General features: G+C 37.9%; 2 protein-coding genes across 2 annotated transcripts; one reads left to right on the forward strand and one right to left on the reverse strand.

Moving 5' to 3' along the window:
* Window positions 1–303: 303 nt before the first annotated feature.
* Window positions 304–20,081, reverse strand: LOC133990830 (polycystin-1-like protein 2). Its single transcript, XM_062429271.1, has 41 exons — window positions 19,760–20,081; window positions 18,935–19,093; window positions 18,650–18,838; window positions 17,873–17,983; window positions 17,165–17,312; window positions 16,804–17,033; window positions 16,279–16,689; window positions 16,049–16,176; window positions 15,754–15,901; window positions 14,790–14,988; window positions 14,291–14,402; window positions 14,039–14,180; window positions 13,670–13,882; window positions 13,014–13,156; window positions 12,692–12,871; window positions 12,418–12,555; window positions 11,360–11,506; window positions 11,142–11,266; window positions 10,934–11,054; window positions 10,094–10,222; window positions 9,777–10,002; window positions 8,675–8,889; window positions 8,379–8,642; window positions 7,678–7,779; window positions 7,156–7,334; window positions 6,913–7,059; window positions 6,603–6,802; window positions 6,048–6,274; window positions 5,743–5,959; window positions 5,006–5,478; window positions 4,574–4,670; window positions 4,340–4,480; window positions 4,070–4,255; window positions 3,118–3,448; window positions 2,362–2,495; window positions 1,901–2,028; window positions 1,634–1,794; window positions 1,146–1,356; window positions 895–996; window positions 681–812; window positions 304–471 (listed from the first exon to the last, which is right to left on the reverse strand). The coding sequence occupies exons 1-41, from the start codon at window positions 20,079–20,081 to the stop codon at window positions 304–306; spliced, it is 7,536 nt and encodes a 2,511-aa protein (XP_062285255.1).
* Window positions 20,082–22,095: 2,014 nt separating this feature from the next.
* bola3 (bolA family member 3) lies at window positions 22,096–24,746 on the forward strand. The gene is made up of 4 exons (XM_062417095.1): window positions 22,096–22,244; window positions 22,331–22,457; window positions 23,873–23,961; window positions 24,245–24,746. Exons 1-4 carry the CDS (start codon window positions 22,176–22,178, stop codon window positions 24,308–24,310), a joined length of 351 nt encoding a protein of 116 aa, XP_062273079.1. The 5' UTR covers window positions 22,096–22,175; the 3' UTR covers window positions 24,311–24,746.
* The last annotated feature ends 2,369 nt before the right edge of the window (window positions 24,747–27,115 follow it).

Raw genomic sequence — 27,115 nt, forward strand, 5'->3', positions numbered from 1 at the left:
AATGTATTTGTATAACAAAATATACAGCAGACTAAATACAGTGCCTCAGTGCATAACACAAGGTTTATCTGCAGTTCCTTCTTTCTCTGATTGATTCAGCCTATCCTACAATAGTGACAGTTCTGCAGTGTTAGCCAGAAATGCTAATAATGTATAGACTTGCAAGGGCCAATATACAGTTACAAAGCAACAGCGTGATGGTATGAATAAATAAAGCAAGCCATGACAAGCAACACCTGAAGCAAAGCGTACTGTAGGTGTTATAATGTTGATCTTTCTTCTGTTTGACTGTAGTGGTGCATATCAACCTTTGTGATGTCCCAAAGAAATTGTTGAGAGTCCATTATTTGTAGCAGATGAAATATCTGGCCTATCAGTCGGGCTGTCGCCACCTTGTTTCTTACATTTGAGTCCAAACAGACTGCCGAGTTTCATCAGCATCAGGTCCACAATCTCCTCCTCCTCTGATGGCTGTAGAACAGCAAGTAATACAGTATGTTTATAACTTGAACAGTTTCAAGTATTAAGTATGCATCTATAATGAAAGGCAAAATCTTAAACACGTACTCTGTGTATTTGTACAATACATTTCCACATAGTGGTCACAGTTGACTACAGTGACAAATACACACTGACATCAGCAATATTTAGACATTTCAGACTCTGCAGGGGTGAGTTACCTTATGATGTATCTGCTCTTGACTGAATGCCACCAGGATAACAGAGATGAAGAGGTTCAGCACCACAAAGGTCATAAACACAATGCAGGAGCCGATGAGGAAAGCACCCAGCACTGGATTGTAATTCAGAACCTGACGGATCAAAAGGAAGAAATATGCTGAATAACAGCTGTAATAATCTGCTATGATATAAGTACCACAGTCTTACACTGACCTCTTCATAGTTAAAAATGCCCAGCTGCAGGCTGACCATGGTCTGAGCAGCATCAAGCAGAGTCCGATAGGAGTACAGCTTCCACCCATACATCAGGTTAGACTGTAAAATAGAATTAAAAACACCAGAAAGTTAATTTATGTATTAATAACCACCTTTTGAATTATTTTTTTCCTCAGAATGTTGATAAAATAGGAAGAAAAGCAGAGACTTCAGCAGCACTTTGACATTAAGTGTGGGAAACTACTAACAGCAATGGAGTAGGCCAGGAACATGATGGTCATGACCACCAGGAAGCCTGAGATATCAGTCCAGGCTCGTTGCAGTGTTGCTGTGATCATGTGCAGCTTGGGGTTGAGTCTCAGCAGGTGCCACAGTTTGACTGTAGCCAGCAGCACCAGGAAGGCAATCAGATACCCCAGCACTGCATCAGCCTTGGCTGTCTCATGGAAACTAGCATATCTGAAGGGAGAGCAGAACAGGACACACCATTGTTGTAGATTATGGTTGATGGAGTCTGATGTAAGTTTGAGACATCATAAAATGTAGATGTATAATTTGGTGTAAGCAAAACAAAAGCTTTCACTAACTGCCAGTCATGATATATATTAAAGCTGCTGCGAACAACTAAAATATCTACACACATTTTGTATCAAATAAAATCTGCTTAGTTTATCAGTGTTTGCTGGAATTTATGACAGTGATTGTTTATCAGAACAAAATCAGTATTGTAACCAACAGGTGTTTGTTGTTCTGGTAGAAATCCATGTCCCGCTTCCCCAGTAAAGTCCTCTTGATGAAGACGGACAGAGCGCTCCAGCTGAGAATGATGATCGCCAGCTCGAGCAGGTTCCACTTAGTCTTGAAATAAGTCAATTTCTGCTGCTTCATCAGCTTTCCCTGTCAGGACACGAGTGCAGCCTTGTCTAGTTTGTCGGATTCGTCATGGTGAGACCTTCATTATTAATTATAATAGCAGTCATTTAAAAGTAGAATAAATATATACCTGAACAAACATGTAATATATAATGAAGAGGAAGTAGATGGCTTCAGAGGCCATAACAAAGATGTGAAGGCCACCGGTTGACTGGTAAAGACGCACACTTTGAAGCTCACTGCGGAACTGGAAAGCCCCTAAATGAAACAAAACATCACAAACATCATCAAAAAACAGATGCAGGAGTGCTGGTACACTTCAGTTTGAGGATCCTACTAATTTATAGTTATTGGAAAGATCTGAGGCACTCAAGAAGGTAATAAATATAAAGGCTTTTATAATTCATGGCTTCTTAGTCATAGTTAAAAACATGCCTACTCATTTCAGCCATAAGGCATTCATCAGGGCAAGCACAAAACAAAGTAATCTAAATGTATTACCCTTGAGTGCCTCAGATCCTTTCAGTAACTTATCATGTTTAATAGTAGAGGTTTCCCTAAAGGTCGCATAGCTGATCATGTACTGCCTACCTATGGCTGTGGTCTCCAGCATGAGTGTAACAATGCAGAAGAGGTTGACGTTGGCGTTGTACACAGTGAACTCGACAAAGATGGCCTGGGTGTACACGTCAAGCCAGGTGTTGTCATAAAGGTACTGAAGGGATCTATACAGACATGCAACATATGGTTCAATTATATGAACAGAAATGTAATAAATTTAAACATGCTTCAAGACTGCCAGTTCTTTCCTAAAACCGCTGATTAAGACGTTAATGACATATTTACAAAATCCAAACAGGGCAGAAACCTAAAAAAATTGAACAACCAATGTGAGTTTTGCTTTAGAAGTAACTTACACGGAATTGTGCTGTTATGTCATCATAAGATATCAAACTCATTCATTCTTAAATAAACTAATTACTTGTTTACTGTATATGGTGATGAAAAAAAGGCCACATGCAACATGCTGGAGGCCAAGGTGACTCCATCAGTTGCTCAATCTGTCTGAACAATTCAGCAACACACAACAAACCCAAAGGGATTCAGGTTTTATTGATAAAAAAGAGAGAGTGCCTGCAATTCTTTATAAGTGAGGAGCTGGAACCTACAAATGTTTGGTCATTTTATTTGATGAGTTATTTAAAACAATTAGTTGATTATTGTTGACCTATTTTCTGTCAGTGGACAAATTAATTAATGGGTTAATCGTTTCACTACATATCCATCTTAATTGTATCTTTCTTTCATTCTAAGTTAATTTCAGTGATTCAGTATTAAAAAAACTACCTGCTGGAGTTTTGTAAATCTGGCCCCAGATCCACTACAAACCCTCCTCCTCTGTAAAGCATCACGCTGCCCCAGATGGGGTAGGCCCTCAGTTTACCCTGGGACTGGTATTTCCACGGGCTGTGAAGACTCTGTGAGGTATTATCAGCCACAGAGGGGCTCCAGCCGGGATCATAAGAGTCCATGTCCTCCAATTCCCACGAGTATGGAGCGTGACAGTCCTGCACAGACTGCTGCATGGAGGAAGCAATGGTGCAAGAGTTTTTCTGCACCCTCACCTGGCGAAGACGTGCGTTACCCACCAACTTTGAGTTTCCATCAGTGATGAATCCTGTGACATTTAAATAGAAGATCAGTCTAGTACTTAGTGCTTATTCTGTGTCCGTGAAACCAGTTTTGGGGTGAAAAAATACTATTCATTTGTCTCATTCAGTCAAAAAACAACAACAACAACAACAACAAAAAAGTACATCATCAATCCACATTTTACACATTGTAATTTGAGGCATTTACAAGAAATTTAAGTACAATGCTACTTTAAGTACAATGCTACTTAATGCTACTAAGGACAAACATATTTTGTAAGACCGATAAAGTACAATTTGACTTTAAATTTGGATTTTAATTTATTGTTGGTTGTAATTTACTTGGGAGACAGATCAATACTTTATTAATCCTGAAGGAAATTCAAATGCAGCACCATACAGAGGGATTACCTCTGGCTATATGTACAGTTACGTATAAATACAAACTTAAGCCAAAATGAACAATAAGCTGCTTTTAGCTACTTATTTATCTATCAAGTGAACTCTTTAAATACATTTTTTTAAAGTGGAATTATTGCCACTATACATGTGTTTTTCATATTATAATGTGTAGACAAAGTTTCTCAAATGTTAAAAAGGATGCATGCAAAACAGTTCTGAGTTATTAAGATCAAAGCCATGCTTACCTGGGTGATCTCCAAACAGGTTGCTCAGCAGAGTTGTGTTTGCCCAGTTAAACACGTCTTGAATACTCATACTGTCTGAGATCCCTTTGCTGAAGCTCTGACGTATATGCTGGGTCAGGAAGTAAGCGTTGGGGTCTCGCTGGCCGTATGCCACCAGGAGCAACATCCACATGAATCCCATGTAGGCTGCATCACAAACAAATATATTACTTTGGCATCTTACAGTGTATTATGTTGCTTCATATGCTGTTAAGAAAGTGTGTTTCATACTCAGAATCTCCCGAATGAGGGCGAAGACTTTCTGCTCTTTAATTATGTTGCTCCTCATCTTCTCTATGTCAGTTGGGGGTGGTGGCTGATAGAAACTGCATGTGCTGTCTCTTCTTGCTGCTCGCACTGCGTCAGTATCATCTGAGAGGGGAATTTAAAACTCATGTATTAGTTGTTTGAGGTTTTTCCCCCAAGAAAAATAATGCAATACAAATGTAAAGCATGAAAATGTACCTGAGTTTTTGAGACTATCATCCATCTGAGGCTCTCCATACTCCTCCTGGTCAACTTTCTTCAGAACAAGAGCGAAGAAAGCAGCAAAACCAAGAACCTGTGACAGAAATAAGTCTTCAGTACCAGAGGAGCCCATAACGATCAACATATTATATTTCTGAATTTTGTTGACAATAAGACAACAAGAGTTGTCATTGGCTGGAATTAATCATCAGTCTTTGGCAATGTCATCCAATTGCAAATGGAGAATCATCCATTCAAAGCTGGCTTATATCAATATATCATTAATATATCTATCTTATTATAACTTATTTGACATTGGTTGGAAACTCAACATATTCCACTTGAATGCCAATTCATTAATATATTTCCTATCACAGAACATTTGCTATCTGATATTTGATATCTGGCCATGTGCTTCAATGTCCTCACCTTCAGAGGTTGGGTAATAAACAGACTCTCAAAGAAGGAGACCATCATGGAGATGAGCCAGCTTATAGAGCGGTCTTTGCCATATGTCAGTCCATACATCATGGTGAAGTATCCTGACACACCGCTGGTTGCAATCACCAGAATCCAGCCAACAAAGACAAACCACCATGGCAGCCCCCCTTGACAGCACTTCTTGTTAGTGTACCCTTTGATGCTCTCCTCTGGACTGGGGCTGCGATCAAGCTGATCTCCTTCCATGCTGGATGAGGGGAGGTGGTACTCCAGCAGACTCTTCATTCCCTGAACTTGCTGCATGGCTCGGATGTAGCTGTCTGGGTTTGGAAAACGTGAAGGTCCCAGCAAACCCAGCTCCTTCTCAACATGACGCAGCTGCCTGTAGAGATACCTGCTGTTGGTTCTCTTCTTCTGAACCCCATCTGAAGTCCTCTCAGGGCTGTTCCACATACTGTTCTCTGCCCAAGTCAATATATCAAATCCATTATACCAACACATCATCAAAGACATCAACAGTACAATCAAAAGTTGTTGATTGGGATCATTTAATGTATATAATTATAAATGCCTTGCACAAATGTTTACAGTACAAATTCAGAATCATTTTTTATAATTGTTATTGATTGTGTAATGGATTGCACAGTGTTTACAACTGCTTCTACAAGTAACAATGTTGCTCTCTTGTGTCTTTGGGTGTTGTGCAAAATATTCCATGACACTACCTTGTAGATTGACTGCACCTAAGCTGAGGATCATAGAGCGTTCACTCTTGGAGGCGTCGTTGTAGAAGTCTCCGGTCGCTCGGTTCTGCTGCCTGATGATGTCCTCCACCAGAGACAGCAGCGTGTTGATATCAGCTGGCTGACCAGGTCTCAGCTCCACATGAGTAAGTGGACTCTTCATGGCCTTTGACAGTGACTGAGCAATTCTCTTTATGTCCTGATGTAAAGACCACATGAGGTGTTTCAGACACGCAAAACAGAGGAGTTATTACTCACAGTTTATAATTTGATTCATGTTTTGTCACCTTGATCACAGTGTCTGGTGTGATGTCCTTTTGCTCTTTCTGAGGGGAAGAAGTCTGTGAGGGAGAGACTCGGCCAGTCTTTCCCTGCTTAGACGTGTCTGTTTTGGCGGCTTTTTCTCGGGGACGAGTGTTTCTGAAGATACTCACAATGAGGAGATTGATGGGAAACATGATGATTGAACTTTGAAATCCAATCATAACCTGCTGCCAGGTGAACTCTATATGACCTGCAAAGTACAGTGGGTTTGTGATTAAAAGCATTCAGTATTGTTATCTCTGTTTCAGTTTCAGAATGAAAAGCTCTGTGCAGTAATTTTCCATTACATCCTGCCACATTATTGTCACAGTAATAGTTCCCATGTCTGGGTTCTGTGAATAATCAGATTTCTTAAGTGCATTTAACAGAGTGTGTGCATAGGGGGGTTGGAGTAGGATCTTCAGAGACTTGGGACACTAACATTTTTAGAGTAAAATTATTGTAATTATCAATCTTAATGACCTCTTCTAGTTTATATTTTCCTAAAAGATTTGAATGATTATTATTTTGTGTCATACCCAGGTCCATGGTCTGCTCAGAGGGGTCTGTGGGGATGCCCCAAAACATGATGCTAGTCAGCATGGTGCACAGCAGCAGAGAAAAACAGCAGGACACCCGCTGCACACGGGTAAAGGTGCTGCAGGGAGGTCGACTAATGACAGAGAACCAGATGTGGCCGTCACGGAAATCCTTGGCGGTCTTCATGAAGAACAGATTACTAGAAGAATAATCAAGATGTATTCCAGGTAATAATAGAGTGAGGATGATACAAAACTACATCATAATTTCTTTATAATGTATCTTTAATGAACCCTTGGCTCATCTTACCTAAATCTCTTCAAATCCTCCTCTGTTGCTATTGGGAAAACTTTGTCAAGAGAGCACTCTCCCACATCTACAGCCAGCCAGGAGTTACACAGAAAGTGCCATTTCTGACCACTCTCCAGATCCTGCACCATCACTTTGTTGACATACCTGCATGCAACATTATTAAATATGTATAGTGCTGTCAGTAATGGTCTGTGCTCAGGTTGAACTTTAATTTAATCATCTTCATCCTCTACCTCGTACCATGCAGGATGAACTCCAGAGTTGTCATGCCACAGCCTGATGCTCTGCAGCTCTCCGAGGGAAAAGTGTGTAGTCAGCAGAAACATGTCCACCCCTCCCCTCTCAAACACAGGCTTCTCAGAGTCTGTCAGGTGGTGAGGCTCACTTTCTCCTTCTGTGCCCAGCAAAGTTATTGTCACCTAAAACATAACAGGTGGGGGAAGTCAATTATATTAGTTATTATTATTATTATTATTATTATTATTATTATTATTATTATTATTGTTGTTGTTGTTGTTATTATCATCATCATCATCATCATCATCATCATCATCATCGTCATCGTCATCATCATTATTATTATCACTATTATTATTATTATTATTAGTGTAGTTCAATATCACAAATATGCCTTAGGGGGCTTTATAATCCGTACAGTAATACAACAATACAACATCATCTATCCTTAGTGCCTTGATTTGAATAAGGAGAACTTCCTAAAACAAAGATGGATGTGCTGTACTATAGATGAGACTCACTGACCTGAGAGGAGGTGGATGCACCATGCCGATGCCCTGTGCTGATAGTCAACATGTAGCGATACTCAGCCAAAGGGTCATTATCCTCAAGCACTGTTATCTTGACCTATAAGTAAAGCTGAACACTTAACATCAAGAGGAAATTCATACACAGAAAACTCTTTTTTGAATTCTATACAATTATCAAATATAAGCTACATATAATCAGGCATTGAAAGGGATTTAAATGATAAAATGTGAAGGACATACTGTAATATAAACATTCCTGTTTTCTCACATACACAAACATATATTTCATATAAAAATACCTAAAGTATATGTGTTACATTTGAGTGCTGTGAGGGTATTTTTTAAATATCAGAGCTGGCATTATATTTGAACTTCATGTGAAGTTGTGTGAAGTATCTCAGTATGTTTCCTTTAGTAATTTACTGATGCTTTGAAGTACTAGTACCACACATGAGGATACTTCAGTTTTATTGCTCTCGAACTAAGCACGGATGTTAGCAGAGACTGTTGATGCACAACACAACAATAAAGCAACATAAATAAATGAGGGTCTCAAGCAAATTAACCCTCCTTTTTCAGTAAGTATTTTTGCATTTAATACTTGCATGTGCTAGTCTGTAAATACCGGTACTTTCCACCTTTGACTTTGCTAACGTTTAAAATGCAAGTCTTATGAAAGTCTCTTTTGACGTTTACCTTAGCTGAGTCCAGGATATCTTTCCTACGTGCCCACACAACCACCATGATGTAAGCAGCAAAGATGGCCCCCACGAAACACACCACCACAGGATTGTTAGTAAAGGTAGCAAAAAGTTCTGCCGTGCGTGACACATCCACCAAGTTCGGCATAACAAAGAAAGAGCTCCCAAAGAATGTTAAGTGGTTACAGAGACACTGAGTGACCAAAGGTGTAGTGAGAGGACCAACCTGTAGAAAAAAGAAAACCAGCAGTGGATCAAACTCTACAGCTCACTTTTCAAGGATGTACTGACAACTTTGTTAATTTTTGCACTCACCCTGCACCCATCTTCACTCCAAGAAGACTGTGTTTCATTCCAGTACTTGCACTGGGCAGCGATGGTAATGACATTGACAGTGGCGTTGATGGATTTGACGCCTGGCTCTACAACAGGCTTCATAACAAGGAAGTGCACTCCAACATCTCCTGTTCTGTGTTCGGGACCCAGCACCCAGGTATATTTTTCCTCTGTGTTAAAATGACATCATGACATGTTTATATAAAAAAGCACACACATGCAGGCTTAGATATATACCAGATCTTCTTATCATGTGATCCAGTTGCTTGATCAATGACACTTTGAAAGATGGCAGATTGCAGCTCCACACTGAGTGGTGTGGGGATACATTTTCAGTTTTGTGGTAACAGGTCTGTCATATCTGGAAACCTAAAAGTTGGTTCTACTTTCTAATTCATGTATGTATTGTTCTTGTAAGAAAACGTTGCTGCATGTGTGGCAAAAACATGCAATATAAAGAAGCATCAGACAAAATTACATCAAAAACAGACCCAAATGTTTTAGGAAAATGCATCAGTCATGTACAAACCCAAAGGTTTTTGTGATGATGATCATTATAATGTCAATAGCTGTGAGATAAAGACCTATGCCTGAAGAGCCTGAAGAATTGTTTCATGACATGACAACCAGAAGACAGCCATCATATTATGTTCTTTGAGTGGTCAAAAGATGGCACTGCAATAAGGTGACACGATGACACTCAACTCTGTTTTTTGAATGGCACTTTAAGATACATTTTGTTGTCTTTGTAATTATTTGTGGTATTAAGCCTGTTTTTCTTGTATGTTTAGATTATTTGACCCTTGAATTGCAAATCTCCTGCAGCTGAACGTTTATAGTTTTTAGCTTATCTTTTTTTATTCATGATACTTTGTGTATCTTCAACTGTTATTATGTAGCCTATATAATGTTATTATTAATATGCTGTATATATAATATTATTATTAGTATGCTGTGCCTACTGTATGGCTGTAATGTAATGGCAATAAAGTTAACTCAACTCATGCAGTGTGACTTTGAGCCACTACAAAATTAAATCTGGTATTTTTACTGATACCTTCTTTTGCGTTCTCAAGAGGGATCTGAGTCTTGGCAACATAATTCTCATCACTTGGATAATCTTTGTATCCCAGGAATAGCATGAAGGAAATGTCTTCAGAGGGCTCCATTTTCAGCACCAGTGTTACGTCAGGTGAGGGAACGTCAATTATTAATGTGCTGAAATTGGCCAGATCCAAAACGGTACTGTTCTCCTGCCCAACGTCAAGCCTCGGAAGGAGAATCTGAAGACACAAAAACATTATTGTGCAAAATCCACAGATTTGATCCTATATAAACTAACTCTAAATAAAGTATCTCTGAAATTGATATTACCTCTATCTCATCAGGCAGGTTCTCAACAGGGATGACTGTACCATTGACTCTGGTAAGAGAGAGAGATCCTACAGTTCCTGTGATGTTTTCCTCTTTCCAAGCATATGGATTCTTCTCAAAACTCATCATCTGTTAGACAAAGCATTGATGTGGGCATTGATGGTCTCAAACACATCAAGAAGACAAGGAATTCCACCAATTAACTTTTAACAAGACACACTTCTTATTTGAAAAACCATTCCAGGTGACAACTTCATGACTGTGGGTAAGACACTGAAAAGCTGTCAATAAGGCAAACAGTGGCTACTCCAAGGAATCTTAATAATGGAAGATATTTTGGTTTGTTTAACACTTTTTTGTTCACTACATAATTCCATATGTGTTATTTCATCATTTTGATATCTTCAGTACTGCTCTACAATGTAGAAAATAGTAACCATTGAACCATTGAATGAGAAGGTGGGTTCAAACTTTTGACTGGTGCTGTATATACATTATTGTGAATATATTTCTTTTAGTTCAATAGTTTGATCAGATTTTGGAGTTTTATAAAGGTTAGAGAAACAATGCTTCACAAGCAAAGGAAATGAGACCTACTTGTAACCGATTAGTCAGGATGACAACTATAATATCTATACGGGATGGAAAAGTTTTGCTGTTTTCTCTTTGTGTTACTGTTGTAAGCGGATACCAAGGATACACACATCAACCAAATCTGCTGGTTGGTTCAAAGCAGAGCACTACAATACTTAAACGGGCCATTGACATTCTGTCAAATGTCTGCATCTTTAAATTCAAATATTTATTGTTTCCATTTCCTTCCTATGTGGACACACTTACCCTCACATCCACCGGTTCTTCTGGAAAGAGGACGTCAGCAGGCAGAGTAGGAAAGGAAAATCTGGATGAGCTGTTCTTTTGGACATTGATATCCTGCATCCGCATGGTTCCTGGAGACACTCTATAGAAAGCAGAATCAAAGTCATCTTGTAATTTCAGGACACTGGTTAATTATAACTACGTGTTCACAGTGCCAGCTGTCTCTTACCTGTTGACATACACACTGATCTGACCAGAATCAATGATGGCGGGGTCTCCATTTAGTTTCTTATTATTCAACAAAGCACTCTGAACATTATTTATCCCAGTAAGTAGAAAATCTGAGACTTTTTTCTGAGGAAAACATATTATATTTTGTTTAGTTAAGACCACAGAGAACAGAGGAAAAAGAAAAACAACATTTAGCAGTGATAGTTTTGTTCTTACAGTTGAAGAAACATTCAATATATTACTGGCTGCTTCAACTATTGGTGTAGCTGCTTGTGCAACTTCTCCATCATCGCCACCATCCTGATTAACACTGATAGCGTTGAGGGAGGAGCTGAGGTCGACCAACAATGAACCCGCTTCTTCCTGGAGAGGAAATACAACATCAGCTAAGAACAAGAGTTTATCTCTGCCTGACGTTCAAAGAAGCTGATAAGAATATTTCAATGTTAAAGCTTTCTAAAAATGTACAAAAAGCTTGCAGGTTGCTACTTGATGATTTCAAACAATTACATATAGTACATTTAATCATAATCATAATCATAATATGTGTGTGTGTGTGCTATATATCAAAAAACATAGTAAAAATAAAATAATTAAATACGATACAGCGATTTTACAAAGTTGTTTAAATTGTAGTGTAGACTTGTAGTAGTCCAGGAATGGTTGCTATATTTTGTGATATATATAAACTAAGCCCTGAGTGGTAGATCTGAGCTTTTCCAACTTCAGTGAATCATTACCTCCTCAACCCAGCAGCTGAGGAGGTAATGAGTGGTGGGTGTCTAGACTTCCAATTATATGAAATGAGATGTCTTGCTAAAAGCGATGAGAAAGCAACAGCATGGGCCTGGGCTTGAGCAACTCTATGAGCAACGCTAAAGACTGCCAAACTTGGCTCTGGATCTATGGCCTTATTACATGAGTGTTTCAAAGATCTTGGCCCAAAATCATCTCATACTTGGGCAAGCTCAAAAGGAATGAAAAAGAGTTGCTGGATCTTGGTTGCATCGTTGACATGTCGGGTCGAATTCTGGATAGAGTTGGGCAAGTCTTACCCTGGACAGATGGAGTCTGTGAAATATTTAACATCGGATCAGACTATGCCTGTAACATTTCTATACCTAACTGAAGATACAGTACTATTCTGAGATTCATTTTTACATTTTGTCTCAATTAAACCGTTTTTATTTTATTTAACTGACAATTAAAATTAATTCCCACATGTTTTGACGGTGTTTCTGAAGCTATTGCAGAACTGTTCTAATGCACTATACTTGAGCAGAGGGAGTGAGCTCGTCTGAGCGCTGGGTGAGTCCAGCCACAGCTCTGGCTGTCACTTGCACTTCTTGACTTGTGTTGGGGGGGGAGTCCAGCAGAACTGTGGTCATTTTGGTCAGCATCTGCTCTCTAAGCTGAAAAATAGTGAAGTGCTCATTAATATCACTCAGCTGCTCTCCACTCGGTGAAACAAATAAAAGCGATAAGCCTCACAAATATAAGAGCAACACATTGACTTGCGCAGTTTCAACCTCAAATGTATTCTGTTACCTTCGTCCTCGCATCCCTCTGATCTTCGCCAGTCTCTGTGTTTAGCATATCAGACACTGAAGTGAATATTTGTCCAAGTGCCTCACCGGAGAGCAGACCTTGTTTCTCTAACTGAGTCACAGTGTCCTTCACTGCAGACTGGAGAATCTCCACAGAGGTACTGGAGTCGCTTTTTCGTACCTTAAGGAAGATAAAACAACCATTTTAAAGTGGTTTTTAAATCATTTTAAACCTTCAGATCAACTAGGCAACTTCTTTTTACAATTTTGATGCCCCTCTTCTCTTTCCCTCTAAGATACATGATTGTTGGCAGATGACAAACCTGAGTGGTGACAGTCGTGGTAGCTTTCTTGTACTCATTTTTTACAGTCACCACAACAGACAAGCTGTAATTGTTGTTCTTATCTCCAAGAGGCAGGAAGACAGATTTGACCTCATTTGCATTGCTGCAGCGCAGATGTTTGCCTTAAAGACAAATTAGATGAATTAGTTAAACTTTCATGGTGGATTCTTAATTATTCATTTGCATACAGGTGCTGAATGGCAAAAAACACAATCAAATCCATCTCAGGCACTTTTTACTTGAGCAAAGCACATTCTTTAAAAGATTAGTAATCATCAACAGATTCTCTTTTTTTTGGTTCATTTGAGGAGCTTTACTTTGTGTGCAACAAATTAAATGAAGCTTAAATCAACAACCAAGCTAGAATCTTCTGTGGAAGATACTTGTGTAACATCCAGAAAGCAAATGGTCCAACAATTAACACATACAATGTGTACCATGTCTGTCTATGGCTGCCATTTGAACCTTTGCGTTTAACACTTTGATCTGCCTTTTCCTCCCTCACCTTCTCTCAACCTATTTATACTCCTCCTATTGCTGCTCTCTTTGTATTTCAAAAGCTCCCATTGTAACAGAGCTTTTTGTTTTTTTTAATTGTAAATGTAAAAAAGAACAAAAGCACATCACATTCTTACCAGTGTCTGTTTTGAAGCAGTAAAGACAGCCTGTAGAGCAGAAAGGACTTGCTTTGCAGGTGATATCAAAAGCATCGAGCACTGTTCCAGACAGTGGAAAGATGCTACAAGAGGCAGTGCTGTGGTCCACAGACGTCTCAGTAGGTACTGGTTCTGTTGGCTCTGGACCTGGTATCGGTAGAGTGTACTTGGCAAAACCTGGCTCCTTCTTGCCTGTTATAACACACATTACAACACACACAATGTTAACCTTTTTTAATCAATTTATCAGTTTGCACCACAGAAGTTTCAATTTAAGCAAAATATGTGAAGTATGTCATTCTGATTGATGTGCTGCGATTCAAAAGGCTATAAAACCATAGGACACACCATAAGCAATCACGCTGATGTTTTGCAACGTGTCTCTTGAAACTTTTAGAAAGCGGCTGTGTACAATAAATTCAGTGCTGCCATTCTGCTTCTCAATAGGTGGCCTTCGTCCTGCTCTGGAGTAACAGTTTTTGAAGCTACCCTGAGAAAATATAATCAGATAACAAACTGTAACTTTGTATAATAATCATTCAGCACATTTATCTTTTATATTTTAGTTTAAAAAACATTAAAGTGCCATTTCAGACTCACTGTCAAAGGCGTGGGGTCCTCAATATACCAAACTATTTCTGGACAAGTTGTCACGCAGCGCAGTCTTAGCTTTACGCGGCTGTTCACATTTATCGAAGTGCAATTATCACAGCTGCAAGAAAAAACATAAATATATGACCATAACATATTCCAATAAAAGGCCTAAAACAACGTCAGTCTGGCTCCTGAACCCTTTGAGTCACTAAATTCTCATGAAACCAAAACTTTGTGAGTTGTCATGTTGTCCTGTGAATTTACTGCATCAACTCTATTTAATGTAATTTCACATCAATAATAAAATACAAATCATACAGTAATATCAGTCTATTTCAGTGATTTCAAGTGGATATTAACATTTAAAGTTAATAAGCAATACTATACATACAATTAATTTTCCTCAGTTAACAGTATTTCTAACACCACTGTCAACAAACCTGCAGAACAGTTATTTTGACAATAAGTGAGAATTTGGTATTTGGTCTGAGTGGTTGCATTTTACCTGATGGTGATGTCTGTGAATTCCTTTGGAGCAACAGTGATGCATTTAGAAGCTGAAGCAAGGTTAACCGGCCTCCTAAACCAGCTTGTTTTCCTCACAGTTACACTGTATTTGATTATCTCAAATGGATTTGGGAGGCAATCCTTATCAATAATATGAGTTTTATTCATTGCGTGTTCACTGCATTTGCAGTTTTTTTCTGTAGATAGAAACACAAGCAAAGCCTTAATATAGCACCAAAACAATAAAGATATTTAAGTGCCGCTGTTGTATAAAGACTAACATCATTAATCATTATTGAAAAACAATGCAATTTCAATATCCTATACTGTAACCCCTTATTCTTGTTTTGAGAAACTATAATATGGTAAAATAAAGAAGAATATGCTAGACTTTGTGGATATTTAATATAAATATAAGGGGATATAATATAAAGGGACTATACTGTGGCGTGTAAACCCCTTTGTGCAGGTGTTACCTCAAATAAAATTATGTAGTAGTTAGTCAGTAAAACATCAGTTATGGCAATTAATGAGCTACATGCTGAAATCAAAGTGAGAGTCAGATACTGGTAAGGATAAGTTGTATTGGCACTCCTATTTTCTATTACTGGTAATTAAAAGGTGAGACCAAGTCCAGCAGAGTGATGAATACAGAAAGAGTCCAGAAAGCTGGAAACCGAGCTGGGATGATCCTCAACTACAGAGTATTCAGGAATTTTCCAGTGAACATGAGAAACTCCTGAATAAACCAGGAGGAAAAGACTAAAAGAACAGGATATTAATGTGCATGCGAAAATGTAAACAAATACTGAACATTACATGTTTTCACAGTTTTTGCATTTATTGAATTGTGATCCTCTAATTGTGTTGCAATTGTCACCCTGTAATTTCTCAAATTATGGTTTTAACAGTCAAACTAACTAATTTAAAATGCTCAGTGGTCAAGCAATTGTGGTACTTACTACATTTCCATTTAAATGTGAGTCCTTTGCTGGGTAATGAATCACTTCCATTAACCGTCAGTGTGACACTCTGATTGTAGTCAACCAAAGTTTCCGGAGTATCATTGATTTTCAAGTCATAGATGTCGTCATCACTCATATCATCTGTCTGCCATTGAAAACAAAACCATAGTGTTATTACAGCAACAAGCAGATACTGACACTGCACATAAGAATGCATTTGAATTTAGAATAAATTACAGTTATTCAAAATAATGCAGAAGTGATCATTAGTTGATACTAATCTTCTACATACTGCATTTTCACGTTCTTCTGATGAAAAGTCAGAGAAATTATTGCAAGCCTGGAGTATGTGCTCCATGTCCACATCAGCATCAGAGGCTGAGAAGGCGTTCATGGCTCGTACTTTCACTTTCATAAGTCCTTTATGAAAAGAGTTTGAATTTAAAATATATTGAGCACATGTGTTATTTACTAAGAATGTTTTATTTCATTTAACTACAGCACAGCTTACATTTCAAGTACCTTCAATTGGGCTGGCGAATGTATAAAATTGTAAGCTTTCGTTGGGCATGTTTCTGGTCTCGGAGATAGTGTCACTGGCTCCAGTCAGAGAGAAGAGAAGCTGTACAGGGGCTCCTTGCTCCAGTGAAACACGGATAATGAGATCATCAGAGTCTGGACACTCACCATCCTCTGCTTGTAATGAGGCCTGTAGTCCCTCAACAGGCTCTTGCAGACACAGCTCCAGCTCAGTGGACACTGTGTGGGCTGTGACCCTGTTAGAGGCTGTTAGAGTCAGGTTGTAGCAGCCGTGTCCGAGCTGCTCCACTGCACTTGCACTCAGTGTAATGTTGTGTGGTGTGATCCCTCTGTCCAATGATGACTTTGCAACCAAATGGCCTTTATGTTGAATTGTGTAAGAAACATTTGTTCCTATTTAAAACAAACAAGGACATTTTATTATTATATATGTTTTGAGAAATGGTTTATTAAAAGTTTTTTTTTAATGTATTTATTTTTATCAGCGGCTGTATTAGATCGTCTCACCTGCCTCCACCACAACCTGAATTTGAACAGGCCTGCCAAAATGTGCATTGCATTTAGTGCCACCTGCTGTTATGTTCCAGCCATAGCACTCGATGGCAACAAATTCTCCAACAGGTTCCTGAATGGTTATTGCTTTCTGAGCTGTAACATGCCAGTCACTGGTAGTGCATTCCACTCCGACCATGAAAACACCAGGATGCTTGAATTTGTGTATAACTGTGCTCTCCATCCTGTGAGACAGGTAAGATTAAGGTTGAATGCATACATTTATATTTAGTTATACAATAACTATATTTATAAAATCATCTATATACTGTGTTTCCAGAACTTTCTGTCAACTTAGATGCAAAGTATTGCTCACTCCTCTGGGCTGTACGGATCAATAGTGTGGCCATCTCCAGCATTCAGTGTGCATGTGAGGTTTCCTTGAAATGGATGAAGGAGCCACTTCACAGTGATGGTGACATTATCAAAGACGGCTGCCAGTTTACTCATCAATAAGTGGAGCCCTGAGAGGAAATAGCACAACTGAATTTAAATTTGAGACAAAGTCAAATACTGACCTCTACTGTTCATTGTCTCATCAACACAAGTCTGAACATTTCATAAACTCATGCATCATAGACTGAAGTCATTTTGGAACAGATAATATGAAAGTGCAGTTCATGTAAGTTTACTCTTAAACTTGCTCTTATTACACCTGTGTGGCAAATCTTTGATTGAGTTGAAAGTGAACTTGCAGGTTGAGCTTGAAAGGCTACATACTGTAGCACCAATGGAAAATTAGATGAAAGGTCAAAGCTAAAAAAATTTGGTTGAGTCACTTAAAGAGGAACACCAGACATAGAGAGGATAGTCTGAAGATGATGACATAAACCAAAACTTTGGTTAACAGCAAACATAATAGCTGTCAATAGGCAAACACAGGAAGGTAACATAACAATACTTTAAATACATTTCGTCAATAAAGCTTATGTTATACTGTCCATCTAATAGTGATGTGCAGTAGAATTAAAGAGAGAATATTCTCTGTATACTGCAAGTGAAAGGGATAAATTGTACATCTGACCATGTTTGCAGTGGTACTCGACTGACAGGTAACTTCCCAGCAAAGGACAGGGTTCACCAAATGAGCTCAGATCCACTGGAGCCTGGCAAGCCTGCAGTCCACGGCAATGGGCTGGAAATAACACAAAGTCAGGTGTGATGATGTTTATCAGGAGTATGAACCATATTATTTCCAAACCTACTGACTGCAGAGGCCTTGCAATATAGTGTATATATTTTTAGTATGGTTAAATATCACAAGACTGTAATTTCGGTGGTGTTTCTATAACCTTCTAATGAGAGGGACTAATAGCTAAGAGGTACACCAACAATAACTATAACTATTTGCTTAGTAAATGCATGAACTCCTCCAGCATAACTAATCCCAGACTGTTATGAATGTGAAAGTACATTCACATCAAAGCCCATCTATTCAGCTCTCGGAAAGGGATTTACCTAATGTCTTTTCTGGCAGTGTAATCCTTTCATCTGCAGTCACAGGGCAATCATGGCTTTTGAGTTTGATACAAAGCATGAAACACATACATAGTTTGTGGTGATTTTTGTATATTTAAGCTGGCCTGTTTGATCAAGCTGCTTTAACAAAGCCTGGTGTGTCTGTCAGTCTGAAATACTAATATGCCTTCATCAAAATGGTTCATCTTTCATACTGTACCAAGTAACTCGATCTATTATACATTTCCTAGATTTAAACATACCCCAATGTCTGCAGAACATAAAACAAGGCTGGTTCTTTACAATTTACTGTCACATTAATGAAAAAAATATTTCATAATACCTGTCACAGAATCTACCACATCTATCCAGCTGCACTCCTCCTGGGAAGATGTAGGTGAGGTGGAAAGTATGGATCGGCAGTAGTGAATTGTTTTCCGGCCATAGAAGCTGTCGTCTATCTCTATAACCTGACCAGAACCACACTGCAATGTAGAATTTTGTCCATCACATGCAATAGATTTCCCAGAATCTGAGAGGGAAAAAAGGATTATAAGATGAGAAAACATAATCTACAACCTACTGTATAGGTTTAACTCTATTCATTGATTCATTAATGAGTACACACCAAACTGGCAAATGAAGTTCAGCTCCTGGCTACAGTTCCCTGTGGCTTCCCACTGGAAGCCTGACTGTCTCAGGATATGTCCACAGTCTGCTTGTTCATCTGGCATGTTCACCCAGTTATTATAGCTGACATCTGAGCCATCCAGCCATGCAAGGGAACCTAGAAATGTTTTGTTTGTTTTTTTGTTTTTTTAAAAATCAAAAGTATTTATTTAATCAAACATTAGTGATCAGCATCAGTACAGATGTTAAGGGTAATTCTATGGATCTTTAATGGGGGTAAGTTAATTGTCAAAGGTGCACTTTAGGGATCTGTCATAAGATAACAAAGCAATAGAAGGGTCCAGAGGCAGGCTGAATGAATAAAAGGAAATAAAGAAACATTTGTAAATCAGGCCACTTGACAGCAAGCCTATTGAAAGCCAACGTGAATGAGGAATATCTGTCATCATGCCAGCTGCTCGACAGAGACATCCAAATGTGCCAGCCTTCTGACAAACATCAGTAAACAAACACATTTAAGTCTCTACAATGGACATGCAAGCTGCCTACAGAGATAACAGCTGAATGATAATATATTCATCCCTGACATTTCACAGTCAATTTCAAGATAAATTAATTGATCACAGATATCTCAAATTTTGTTGTTTACATATGAAACAAAATACTTAAAATGGTTAGTTGTTTGTTTTTTTAAAACCCGTTTATGAATATTTTCTGGCCCTTGCAACATAGCTTTTTTCAAGCTGGCCATCAAATACAAATACATGTAAGTTATAAAAAGCCATGCAACATGTAGTCTGGAATATGTATCAGGTCATCTCACCCTCAGAGGCTGTAGAGTCGAGTGTGAGGTTTGGAGCCGCCGGTGCCAGCCCGAGCCACCAGTTCTTCTCCATCTCCAGGTGCTTCTGAAGGAACTGCTGTGTTTCATCGTTCAGGATGAAGGCTAGGTGTCCTCCACCTCGTTCACACCATCCCTGGGCACTGAGGAAGGATTGCTGCAGACCCACAAATTCATAGCATGAGCCATCAAAGCCCTCCTGGTGTTCTGGGCAGGAGAGAGCCTCTGGATCATCCTCAGCATAACAAGTCCAGCTGAGGAAGAGAACAGTTAAAATCAGCGTTGGGAAAGCAGAGCTGCCCATCTCTGTCTCTACACCTGCACACTGTTAACTCACTCTGGTAACATCATGTCTTTAAAGGATACTGACGTCAGCAACTCTGACACTGGTCAGCCCTTTAGTGTAATTACTGACATAAGGAAGACTTCCTTTGTGTTGTTCCCATACCTCTTGTAAACGAACAAAGGTCTGACCTGTAGTGAAAAGAAGAAAAGAACCCACTGTCAACAGCCACTAATTGCTCTTCTACCTCCATTAATGTAGGCCTCCACAACCTGCGGAGAGAGATAACCTTCTCATTCAGAGCTGTCCCTACCATTAAAATGTCAATTTGAACTTTAAAAGGAGCCAAAACCTTCAGCTGTCTCATGGGTTTGTTGTTGTTGAGACTGAAATATAGGGTTGAATTGAGAAACATTAAACAATCATAACCATTACACCCTAACTTAATATGATTACTTTTTATAGGGTGTTATACTAAAATCCCCTTAAAGGAGAAACAGACCTTTTTACAGCAGATATTTTTTAAAGCACAGGTTTAATTCATAAGATTAAGAAAAACTGAATTGCATTTCAGTACGTCAATGTGTTTGTTTTACATTTGGCTCATGTAAATGTTAATGTGTTTTTTTGTCAAAATGAAAATTAATCACTCAATCATTAATTTTTCAATTATAACTTTGTAGCCTAATTTTGGTCAGATTTTAGTTATCTTTTCCATCGTAAACATAAAGTGATAACGATAAATAGTTATTCCAAAAGGGTCTCACAAAAGGGCCTAAACAGGTCAACAGCAGTCTCAGGGGAGCTACAACAACATTTTGAACTGATATCAATATTTTTTTCAGAATTTGTTTAAAACTATATCTTCACTGGGTAAAATCTGTGAATAGATTTGAAAGAAACTTCTTTTATATCAGATATCGATAGGAGCCAGACCTCCATGTCATGTTATTCACAAAGCGATTCCAGTATGAGTCACATATTGTGTGAAAAAGTGATCTTATGGATTTATTGTTGTTACAGGGATGCAAAGAACTAATTTAACTAAATTTAATTTTTCAGGGGTACAACACCACAAATAAACCATTAAGTCAGACTGAGAAACAAAATGTTTTTTCAGTGAAATTATGTTCTGATCTGAAACATCTAACCCGAACCCTGTCCATACATGCACAACATGTGTATGTCCAGTATACAGGTCATACTCAAACAAAAGTAACTTTTAAAAAAAAGTAACTAAGTTTAATGAACAAAAAGAGGAAACAACATACCAGAGAATTCAGTTATGAATGTAAGATAAAGTTTAAAAAAACAAAAAACTCGGGGTACAGATGAATAATAAGTAGGGTACAAAGGGTATTATGTGGGACACTTTTTGCAATTCTGACTTGTTTACCTTATTTACATACGAATCCAATACATTATATTAACATCTCATATCATTCATATCATATCCCTGAGATGTTTCCTTGTTAAACCAGAAGACATTTTTTAGATATTGTTCTCAAAAGGAAAATGGCATATATATTAATATTCCCTGTGCCAAATTGTTTTTAGAATTTGTAGATTTTGTTATATGGGACACTATTTTTTAGGCTTAGAAGTACTTTGATTTATACAAAGCAGCCTTATCTGCCAAAACTTTCTGAAATGTGCATACCCATAGTTTTTAGGTTAAAAAACTAGCAGCCTGTATGTTAATGTGTAATTTTAAACAATATAACTTACACAGTACGCATATACTACTTAGCTTTAAAATAATCTAATAGAAAAAGAGATAAATGCACTGGATGCTTAAATGTCCACATTAGTCAATGTCCCATTTTACCACCCTAATTTTTAAATATTGTTTGGGTTGTTGTCGCTTTTCTATTTTTCCAGCTTGACTAGAGAATTGTAATAAACATGAATATCAATCAGAAACTAGATCAAATGTGTTTGTTATTAGTCCATTTTTCATTTGATGAAAAAAAAAAAAAAAAGGTCACCCTGAAGTACCCGGATGTGTGACGTCATATCACCGGGACGACGCTGACTGAGGGCATGAGTCGCTGAATTTGAGTATCGTAAACATCCCGTTATTAAACCCGATTCATCACAAGCTGTTTTCTCACAATGTTGGCGTGCAAACGGAGTGTGACCGGCACCATGACCGCTGCCCTCCGGCTTCTTCGCAGTAATCAAGTAAAGTCGCTTTTACGGTGGATTCCCTGCAGTAGAGGTTGCATATGTAACGCTGAGTTGACCCTGTTGCTCTCTGCTCTCCTCAGGTCGTTGTTGTGTCTGGACAGCAGCAGAGATGTCTGAGCACACACACAGACGGAGAGGTCCGCATCACAAAGGTACTGAAGGAGAAGTTCCCGTCAGCCGCATCGCTCAAAGTGGTGGATATATCAGGTACACACACACATCCACATCCATTGGCTGCTCTCTAATGATGGGGACTGACGTAACGAGTTATTTAGGCGACGCCACAACAATTAAACATTTGACATCCAGGTTCCTCTCTTTGTTTTCCTATAAAGGACGGGTTCACAAGTTTTCAAGCATGTCTTCATACAGTCAGGTGCCAAATGAGCATTGAAACAGGTTTTTCTTACCATGATCATTCATATTACTCATAAGATCCTTTCATGAATCCACAAGTCTCCTTTTGTGCAAAAATATAAGTTTATCTTGAGCTAATATGTAGGTTCAGTCATCCAAATTAGTCAAGTCAAGTAGATATCTTTCAATGACACAGTCTTCATAGAGCCAAAGTCCCTCTTTTTTTACTACACACACAAGAGGGAGTTTGATGCTGAAAAGGCTGGGGACTGCTGATGCCTCGTATATGCTTCAGATCAACTTTTAAATACATTTGTGGACAAAATGACACACTGGATTTTGGCTGTCATCACTTACAGTGAAGGTGCGTTGGAGGGGGATCTTTTAACAACCAGTATGAATGACTACTGAGTCTTTCGTTGTTCTTATTGGCATCTGACTATTATTTTAAAACAGACTTTAAAAAAGTGCGAACCTCTCTTTAAGTGTGCAATGAGGTCTGCAGCACCTCGCGTCAGCTCTTCACTGATATTATGATGCTTACACTGAATGAAGTATTCAAACTTAAGACTGTTTTGTTTTTGGCTGCCTCATTCCAGTGAATATTTTACAGATGTTGAATACATCCATCAGTCTGAATTTCCCCAAAAAGATTTTTTTCATTTTTCATAAAAATTTCATAGATAAAGTAAATAGTTTGGTCTTTAAAATGTCTGAAAATAGTAATAGGCCTACTTTTCCACTCTGTATACTATGATAATAATATCTATACAATCTTCTATTTTTGTGGCACATTTTGCTTTGAAACTAAACAAACAATTAACAACAGATTAATTGTATTGTTATCGATTAATTGACTAATCATTTCAGCTTCAGATGGCTAACATTTCAGTTTCAGTAGATATACTAAACCTCTATACATATGCTTACTATGGTACAATATATAAATTTACTAGTATATTAACTTATATGAAGTTTTTTACAGCTCAAAGTGTGAGAGTGATATCTGGTTAAATCTCATTTCAGCAATCTTTACAGCAGCAATACATCTTATATAGTTTGATGTTTATATTTACTTTGAACTTTCACAAAAATCAATGAAGTTAAAGTATTACACCCTCCATGTGTTACTCTGTATATAATACTTAAAAATAATAAATAAACGAAATAAGCATATAGATATTTCCTTGTTATTGTGTAGCAATCATACGGGAACCACATAAAGTGGCTCTAAATGACATTGTGTGATTTGTTGTTGTGTGTAGGTGGCTGTGGGGCCATGTATGAGATCCATATAGAGTCCAGTGAGTTCAAAGGAAAAAGGACTGTTCAACAACATCAGTTAGTCAATCAGGTAACTCATCATATAAAATTAGCTCACCATATAACCTGTGTCACTATTAGATAATTGTGGAGTTTACAGGTAGGTTTGAGATATTGTTCAGCTCTAATTTAGCAATTGTTTGGGTTTTTTGAAGAAGTTCATACTTGCACTTGTGTGCAGAGGTCCATATTGTATCAGTCAGTCATGTTGAGATATGTAAGAGTGAACCCTTAACTCTGGTGGAAATGTTTTCTGAACACTGTTAGATGGTCCAACATTTTATTCATTTGTGGTTTTGTTTTCTCCTCCACAGGCACTCAAGGATGAGATTCAAGAAATGCATGGACTGCGAATATTCACTGACGTTCCAAAACATTAGTGCAAGTTCACTTTTCCTATGTTAAAGCTATTATGAATGTACATTTTGTTTTAAAGAGGATATGGTGTAGCTAATTAGTTTCATGATAATTGTTAATGTACCAGTGGTAGACATGCAGAGGGACATTGTCTATCACAGTTATACATTAACAATGTAAAAATGTGAAATAAATGTAAGATTACAATAAAATTATCTTTTTTTACCATTAAGGTATCCTCTGCTTTGAGACTATATAGAGTGAACGCTACAATACGCACAAAAGGACATGGTAAAATATCAAGTCACGTAGGGTTCTTATTATTTTGGGGTCCTCTCAGGGTTGATGATGATGATGATGATTGTGTAATGATAAGTGGTCCTGCAAGTCATAAATAATAACATCCTAAATATTGAAGAATTGCTGCAGACATTTGCTCTGTGGAGCATTATTTTGCTATGTCACGGTTCATTTGCGTCATTTCAACAACTACAGGAGAAATATGGTCTGTCAAAAAGTGATTTTTTTAGATATCTCCAAGTCAGACATTTTGTAAGGACACATCTGGACCATTTTGAAAACGCCACCCCTGACAAGCTAGACAGGTGTCTTAGAGATTGCACGAAGGAGAGGAATGCAGTTTCAGTTATATATGATTCATTTGAGGAACTAGATCAGGTGAATACGGAATACATAAAGGAAGGCTGGGAAAAAGAATTGGGTATGACGATAGCGGAGGATATGTGGAAGGAAAGCCTGAGATATATCAACACTTGCTCCCTAAATGCTAGACACTGTCTGATCCAGTTTAAAATTCTGCATAGGCTGCATTACTCAAGAGTAAAATTACATAGAATATTCCCAGAAATATCACCCATCTGTGAAAAATGTAACCAAGCGGAGGCAAATCTACTTCATAGCTACACACTATGTCCCAAACTAGAACATTTCTGGACAGCAGTGTTTTCATTTTTCTCAAAAGTCTTCAAGACTACATTACAACCAGATCCTCTCTTGGTTATACTAGGGACATCAGGGAACACTGGGAACCTACAGAATATGCAGCGCCGCCTTTTATCCTATGGTCTCCTCTGTGGGAAAAAACTTGTTCTCCTCCACTGGAAAAAAACGGAGACACCTACTTTCAAAGAATGGTTAACGGCACTGACTGATACATTACACCTTGAAAGGATTCGTTATTCTCTTAGTGGTAGGTTGGAAGACTTCAAAAGGATGTGGCAACCGATTATTTCTCTCTTGAAACAGGATGTAGGACAACCTGAGTAGTACTGGGTGGGTGGGTGGGACGGGGTGGGTCAGGGAGGGAGTTATTATTTATTTATTTCATAAATGTATTATTTACTTATTTTTGTATATTTCTTATTTTTCTCCCATCTATTGTTTTTTCATTTATTTACTTATTCGTAGGACACCTTTGTTACTTGTATTACAAAATATTGAAGCATTGCATAAACCAAGATGGATGTATATGTGATATACTGTCTGCTTCACAATAAAAACATTTGAAATAATAATAATATTTTGCTATGTCACTGACACTGATGGCAAAGTGAATGATTTCAAATCAATGTCTAACTATTAGACTGTACATGGACCTATTGTATTTATGCTACCTTTGTATCAGTAATACAAGCTGCAATAAAAATCAGTGGCTCCTCAACACATTTTTTAATGGACTTTCTAAGTATTTTCTTTCTAGTAAAATTAATCTTAGTATACTGGCACCATTTGATGCTTGATCCTTTTGTTATTGTGTTATAAGTTCATATAATATTGAATATTAATACTGAAAATATAAACATTGTGCAGCTGTTAGAGAACAAATACATTTGGTAACACTCAGCAAACTGTTTCCTCATCTTTTCTGAAGGTTGTGAGGGAAACAGCTTTAAAGTCGTTAACTGGAGATGAAACCTTTGCAACAAGTTTCATGTATGTGGTCTGATCATAAAGCGTTTAATGGCTAAAGAGGTTGGGCTGATACAAACTCATCACACACAAAATTGCTGGTTTATATGCTGGCCAGTGAGTAACAAGAAATTATACATAAAAACCAGATAGGTCAGAGATCATTTAGAAACAGTGTTGGATCTAAAGTGTATTCACCAGAGACATGTTTATTCCTAAACCACAAAATAAACCACTCTGCATATCTTGGTCATTATTACCCAAATTTAAGAAATTGTAATAAAATATCAGCAGATAAACCGTAAACAGGGCTCAAATATTTAGGGCTGTAACTCACAATTATTTTCATTATCACCTAATATTTTCCAGATTCCAAAGTTAGTTGTTTCAGTGTATAAAATGTCAGAAAAAGGTGAGGAAGGTCGATCATTGTTTCCCAAAGCCCAACGTGATGTCCCCAAATGTCTTCAGTCCACAACAGTCCTCAATGCAAAGATATTCAGTTTACTGTCATAGAAGAATAAAGAAACCAGAAAATAATCACATTTGAGCTAGGAATGAAATAATTTGAAATTATTCATCAATTATCAAAATAGCAATTATTTTTAATAGCAAATAACCGACCAATCGTTGCAGCACTACAAACACTGATATCTGTATCACTCAAAAATTCAAATACAATCAGTTGGGTGGAGTTGGTAGGCGTTATAAGCCTGCTGTATCAGATTTCTCTTTAATATGAATTGCTTGCAGTGAAACTCACAATCTATCACTGAACTCTGCAGCTTGAGCTTTTTAGCCTTTTATCTCATTGTTTTTACACTTTCAAATTAACCAAATGGTTCTGTATCGCTGCTCTCATCAGTTTTAGCAGCAGCAGCTATTAGCAGCAACAAAAA

Source organism: Scomber scombrus, chromosome 1 (assembly GCF_963691925.1).
Source record: "Scomber scombrus chromosome 1, fScoSco1.1, whole genome shotgun sequence".
In the NCBI taxonomy this organism is placed as follows: domain Eukaryota; kingdom Metazoa; phylum Chordata; class Actinopteri; order Scombriformes; family Scombridae; genus Scomber; species Scomber scombrus.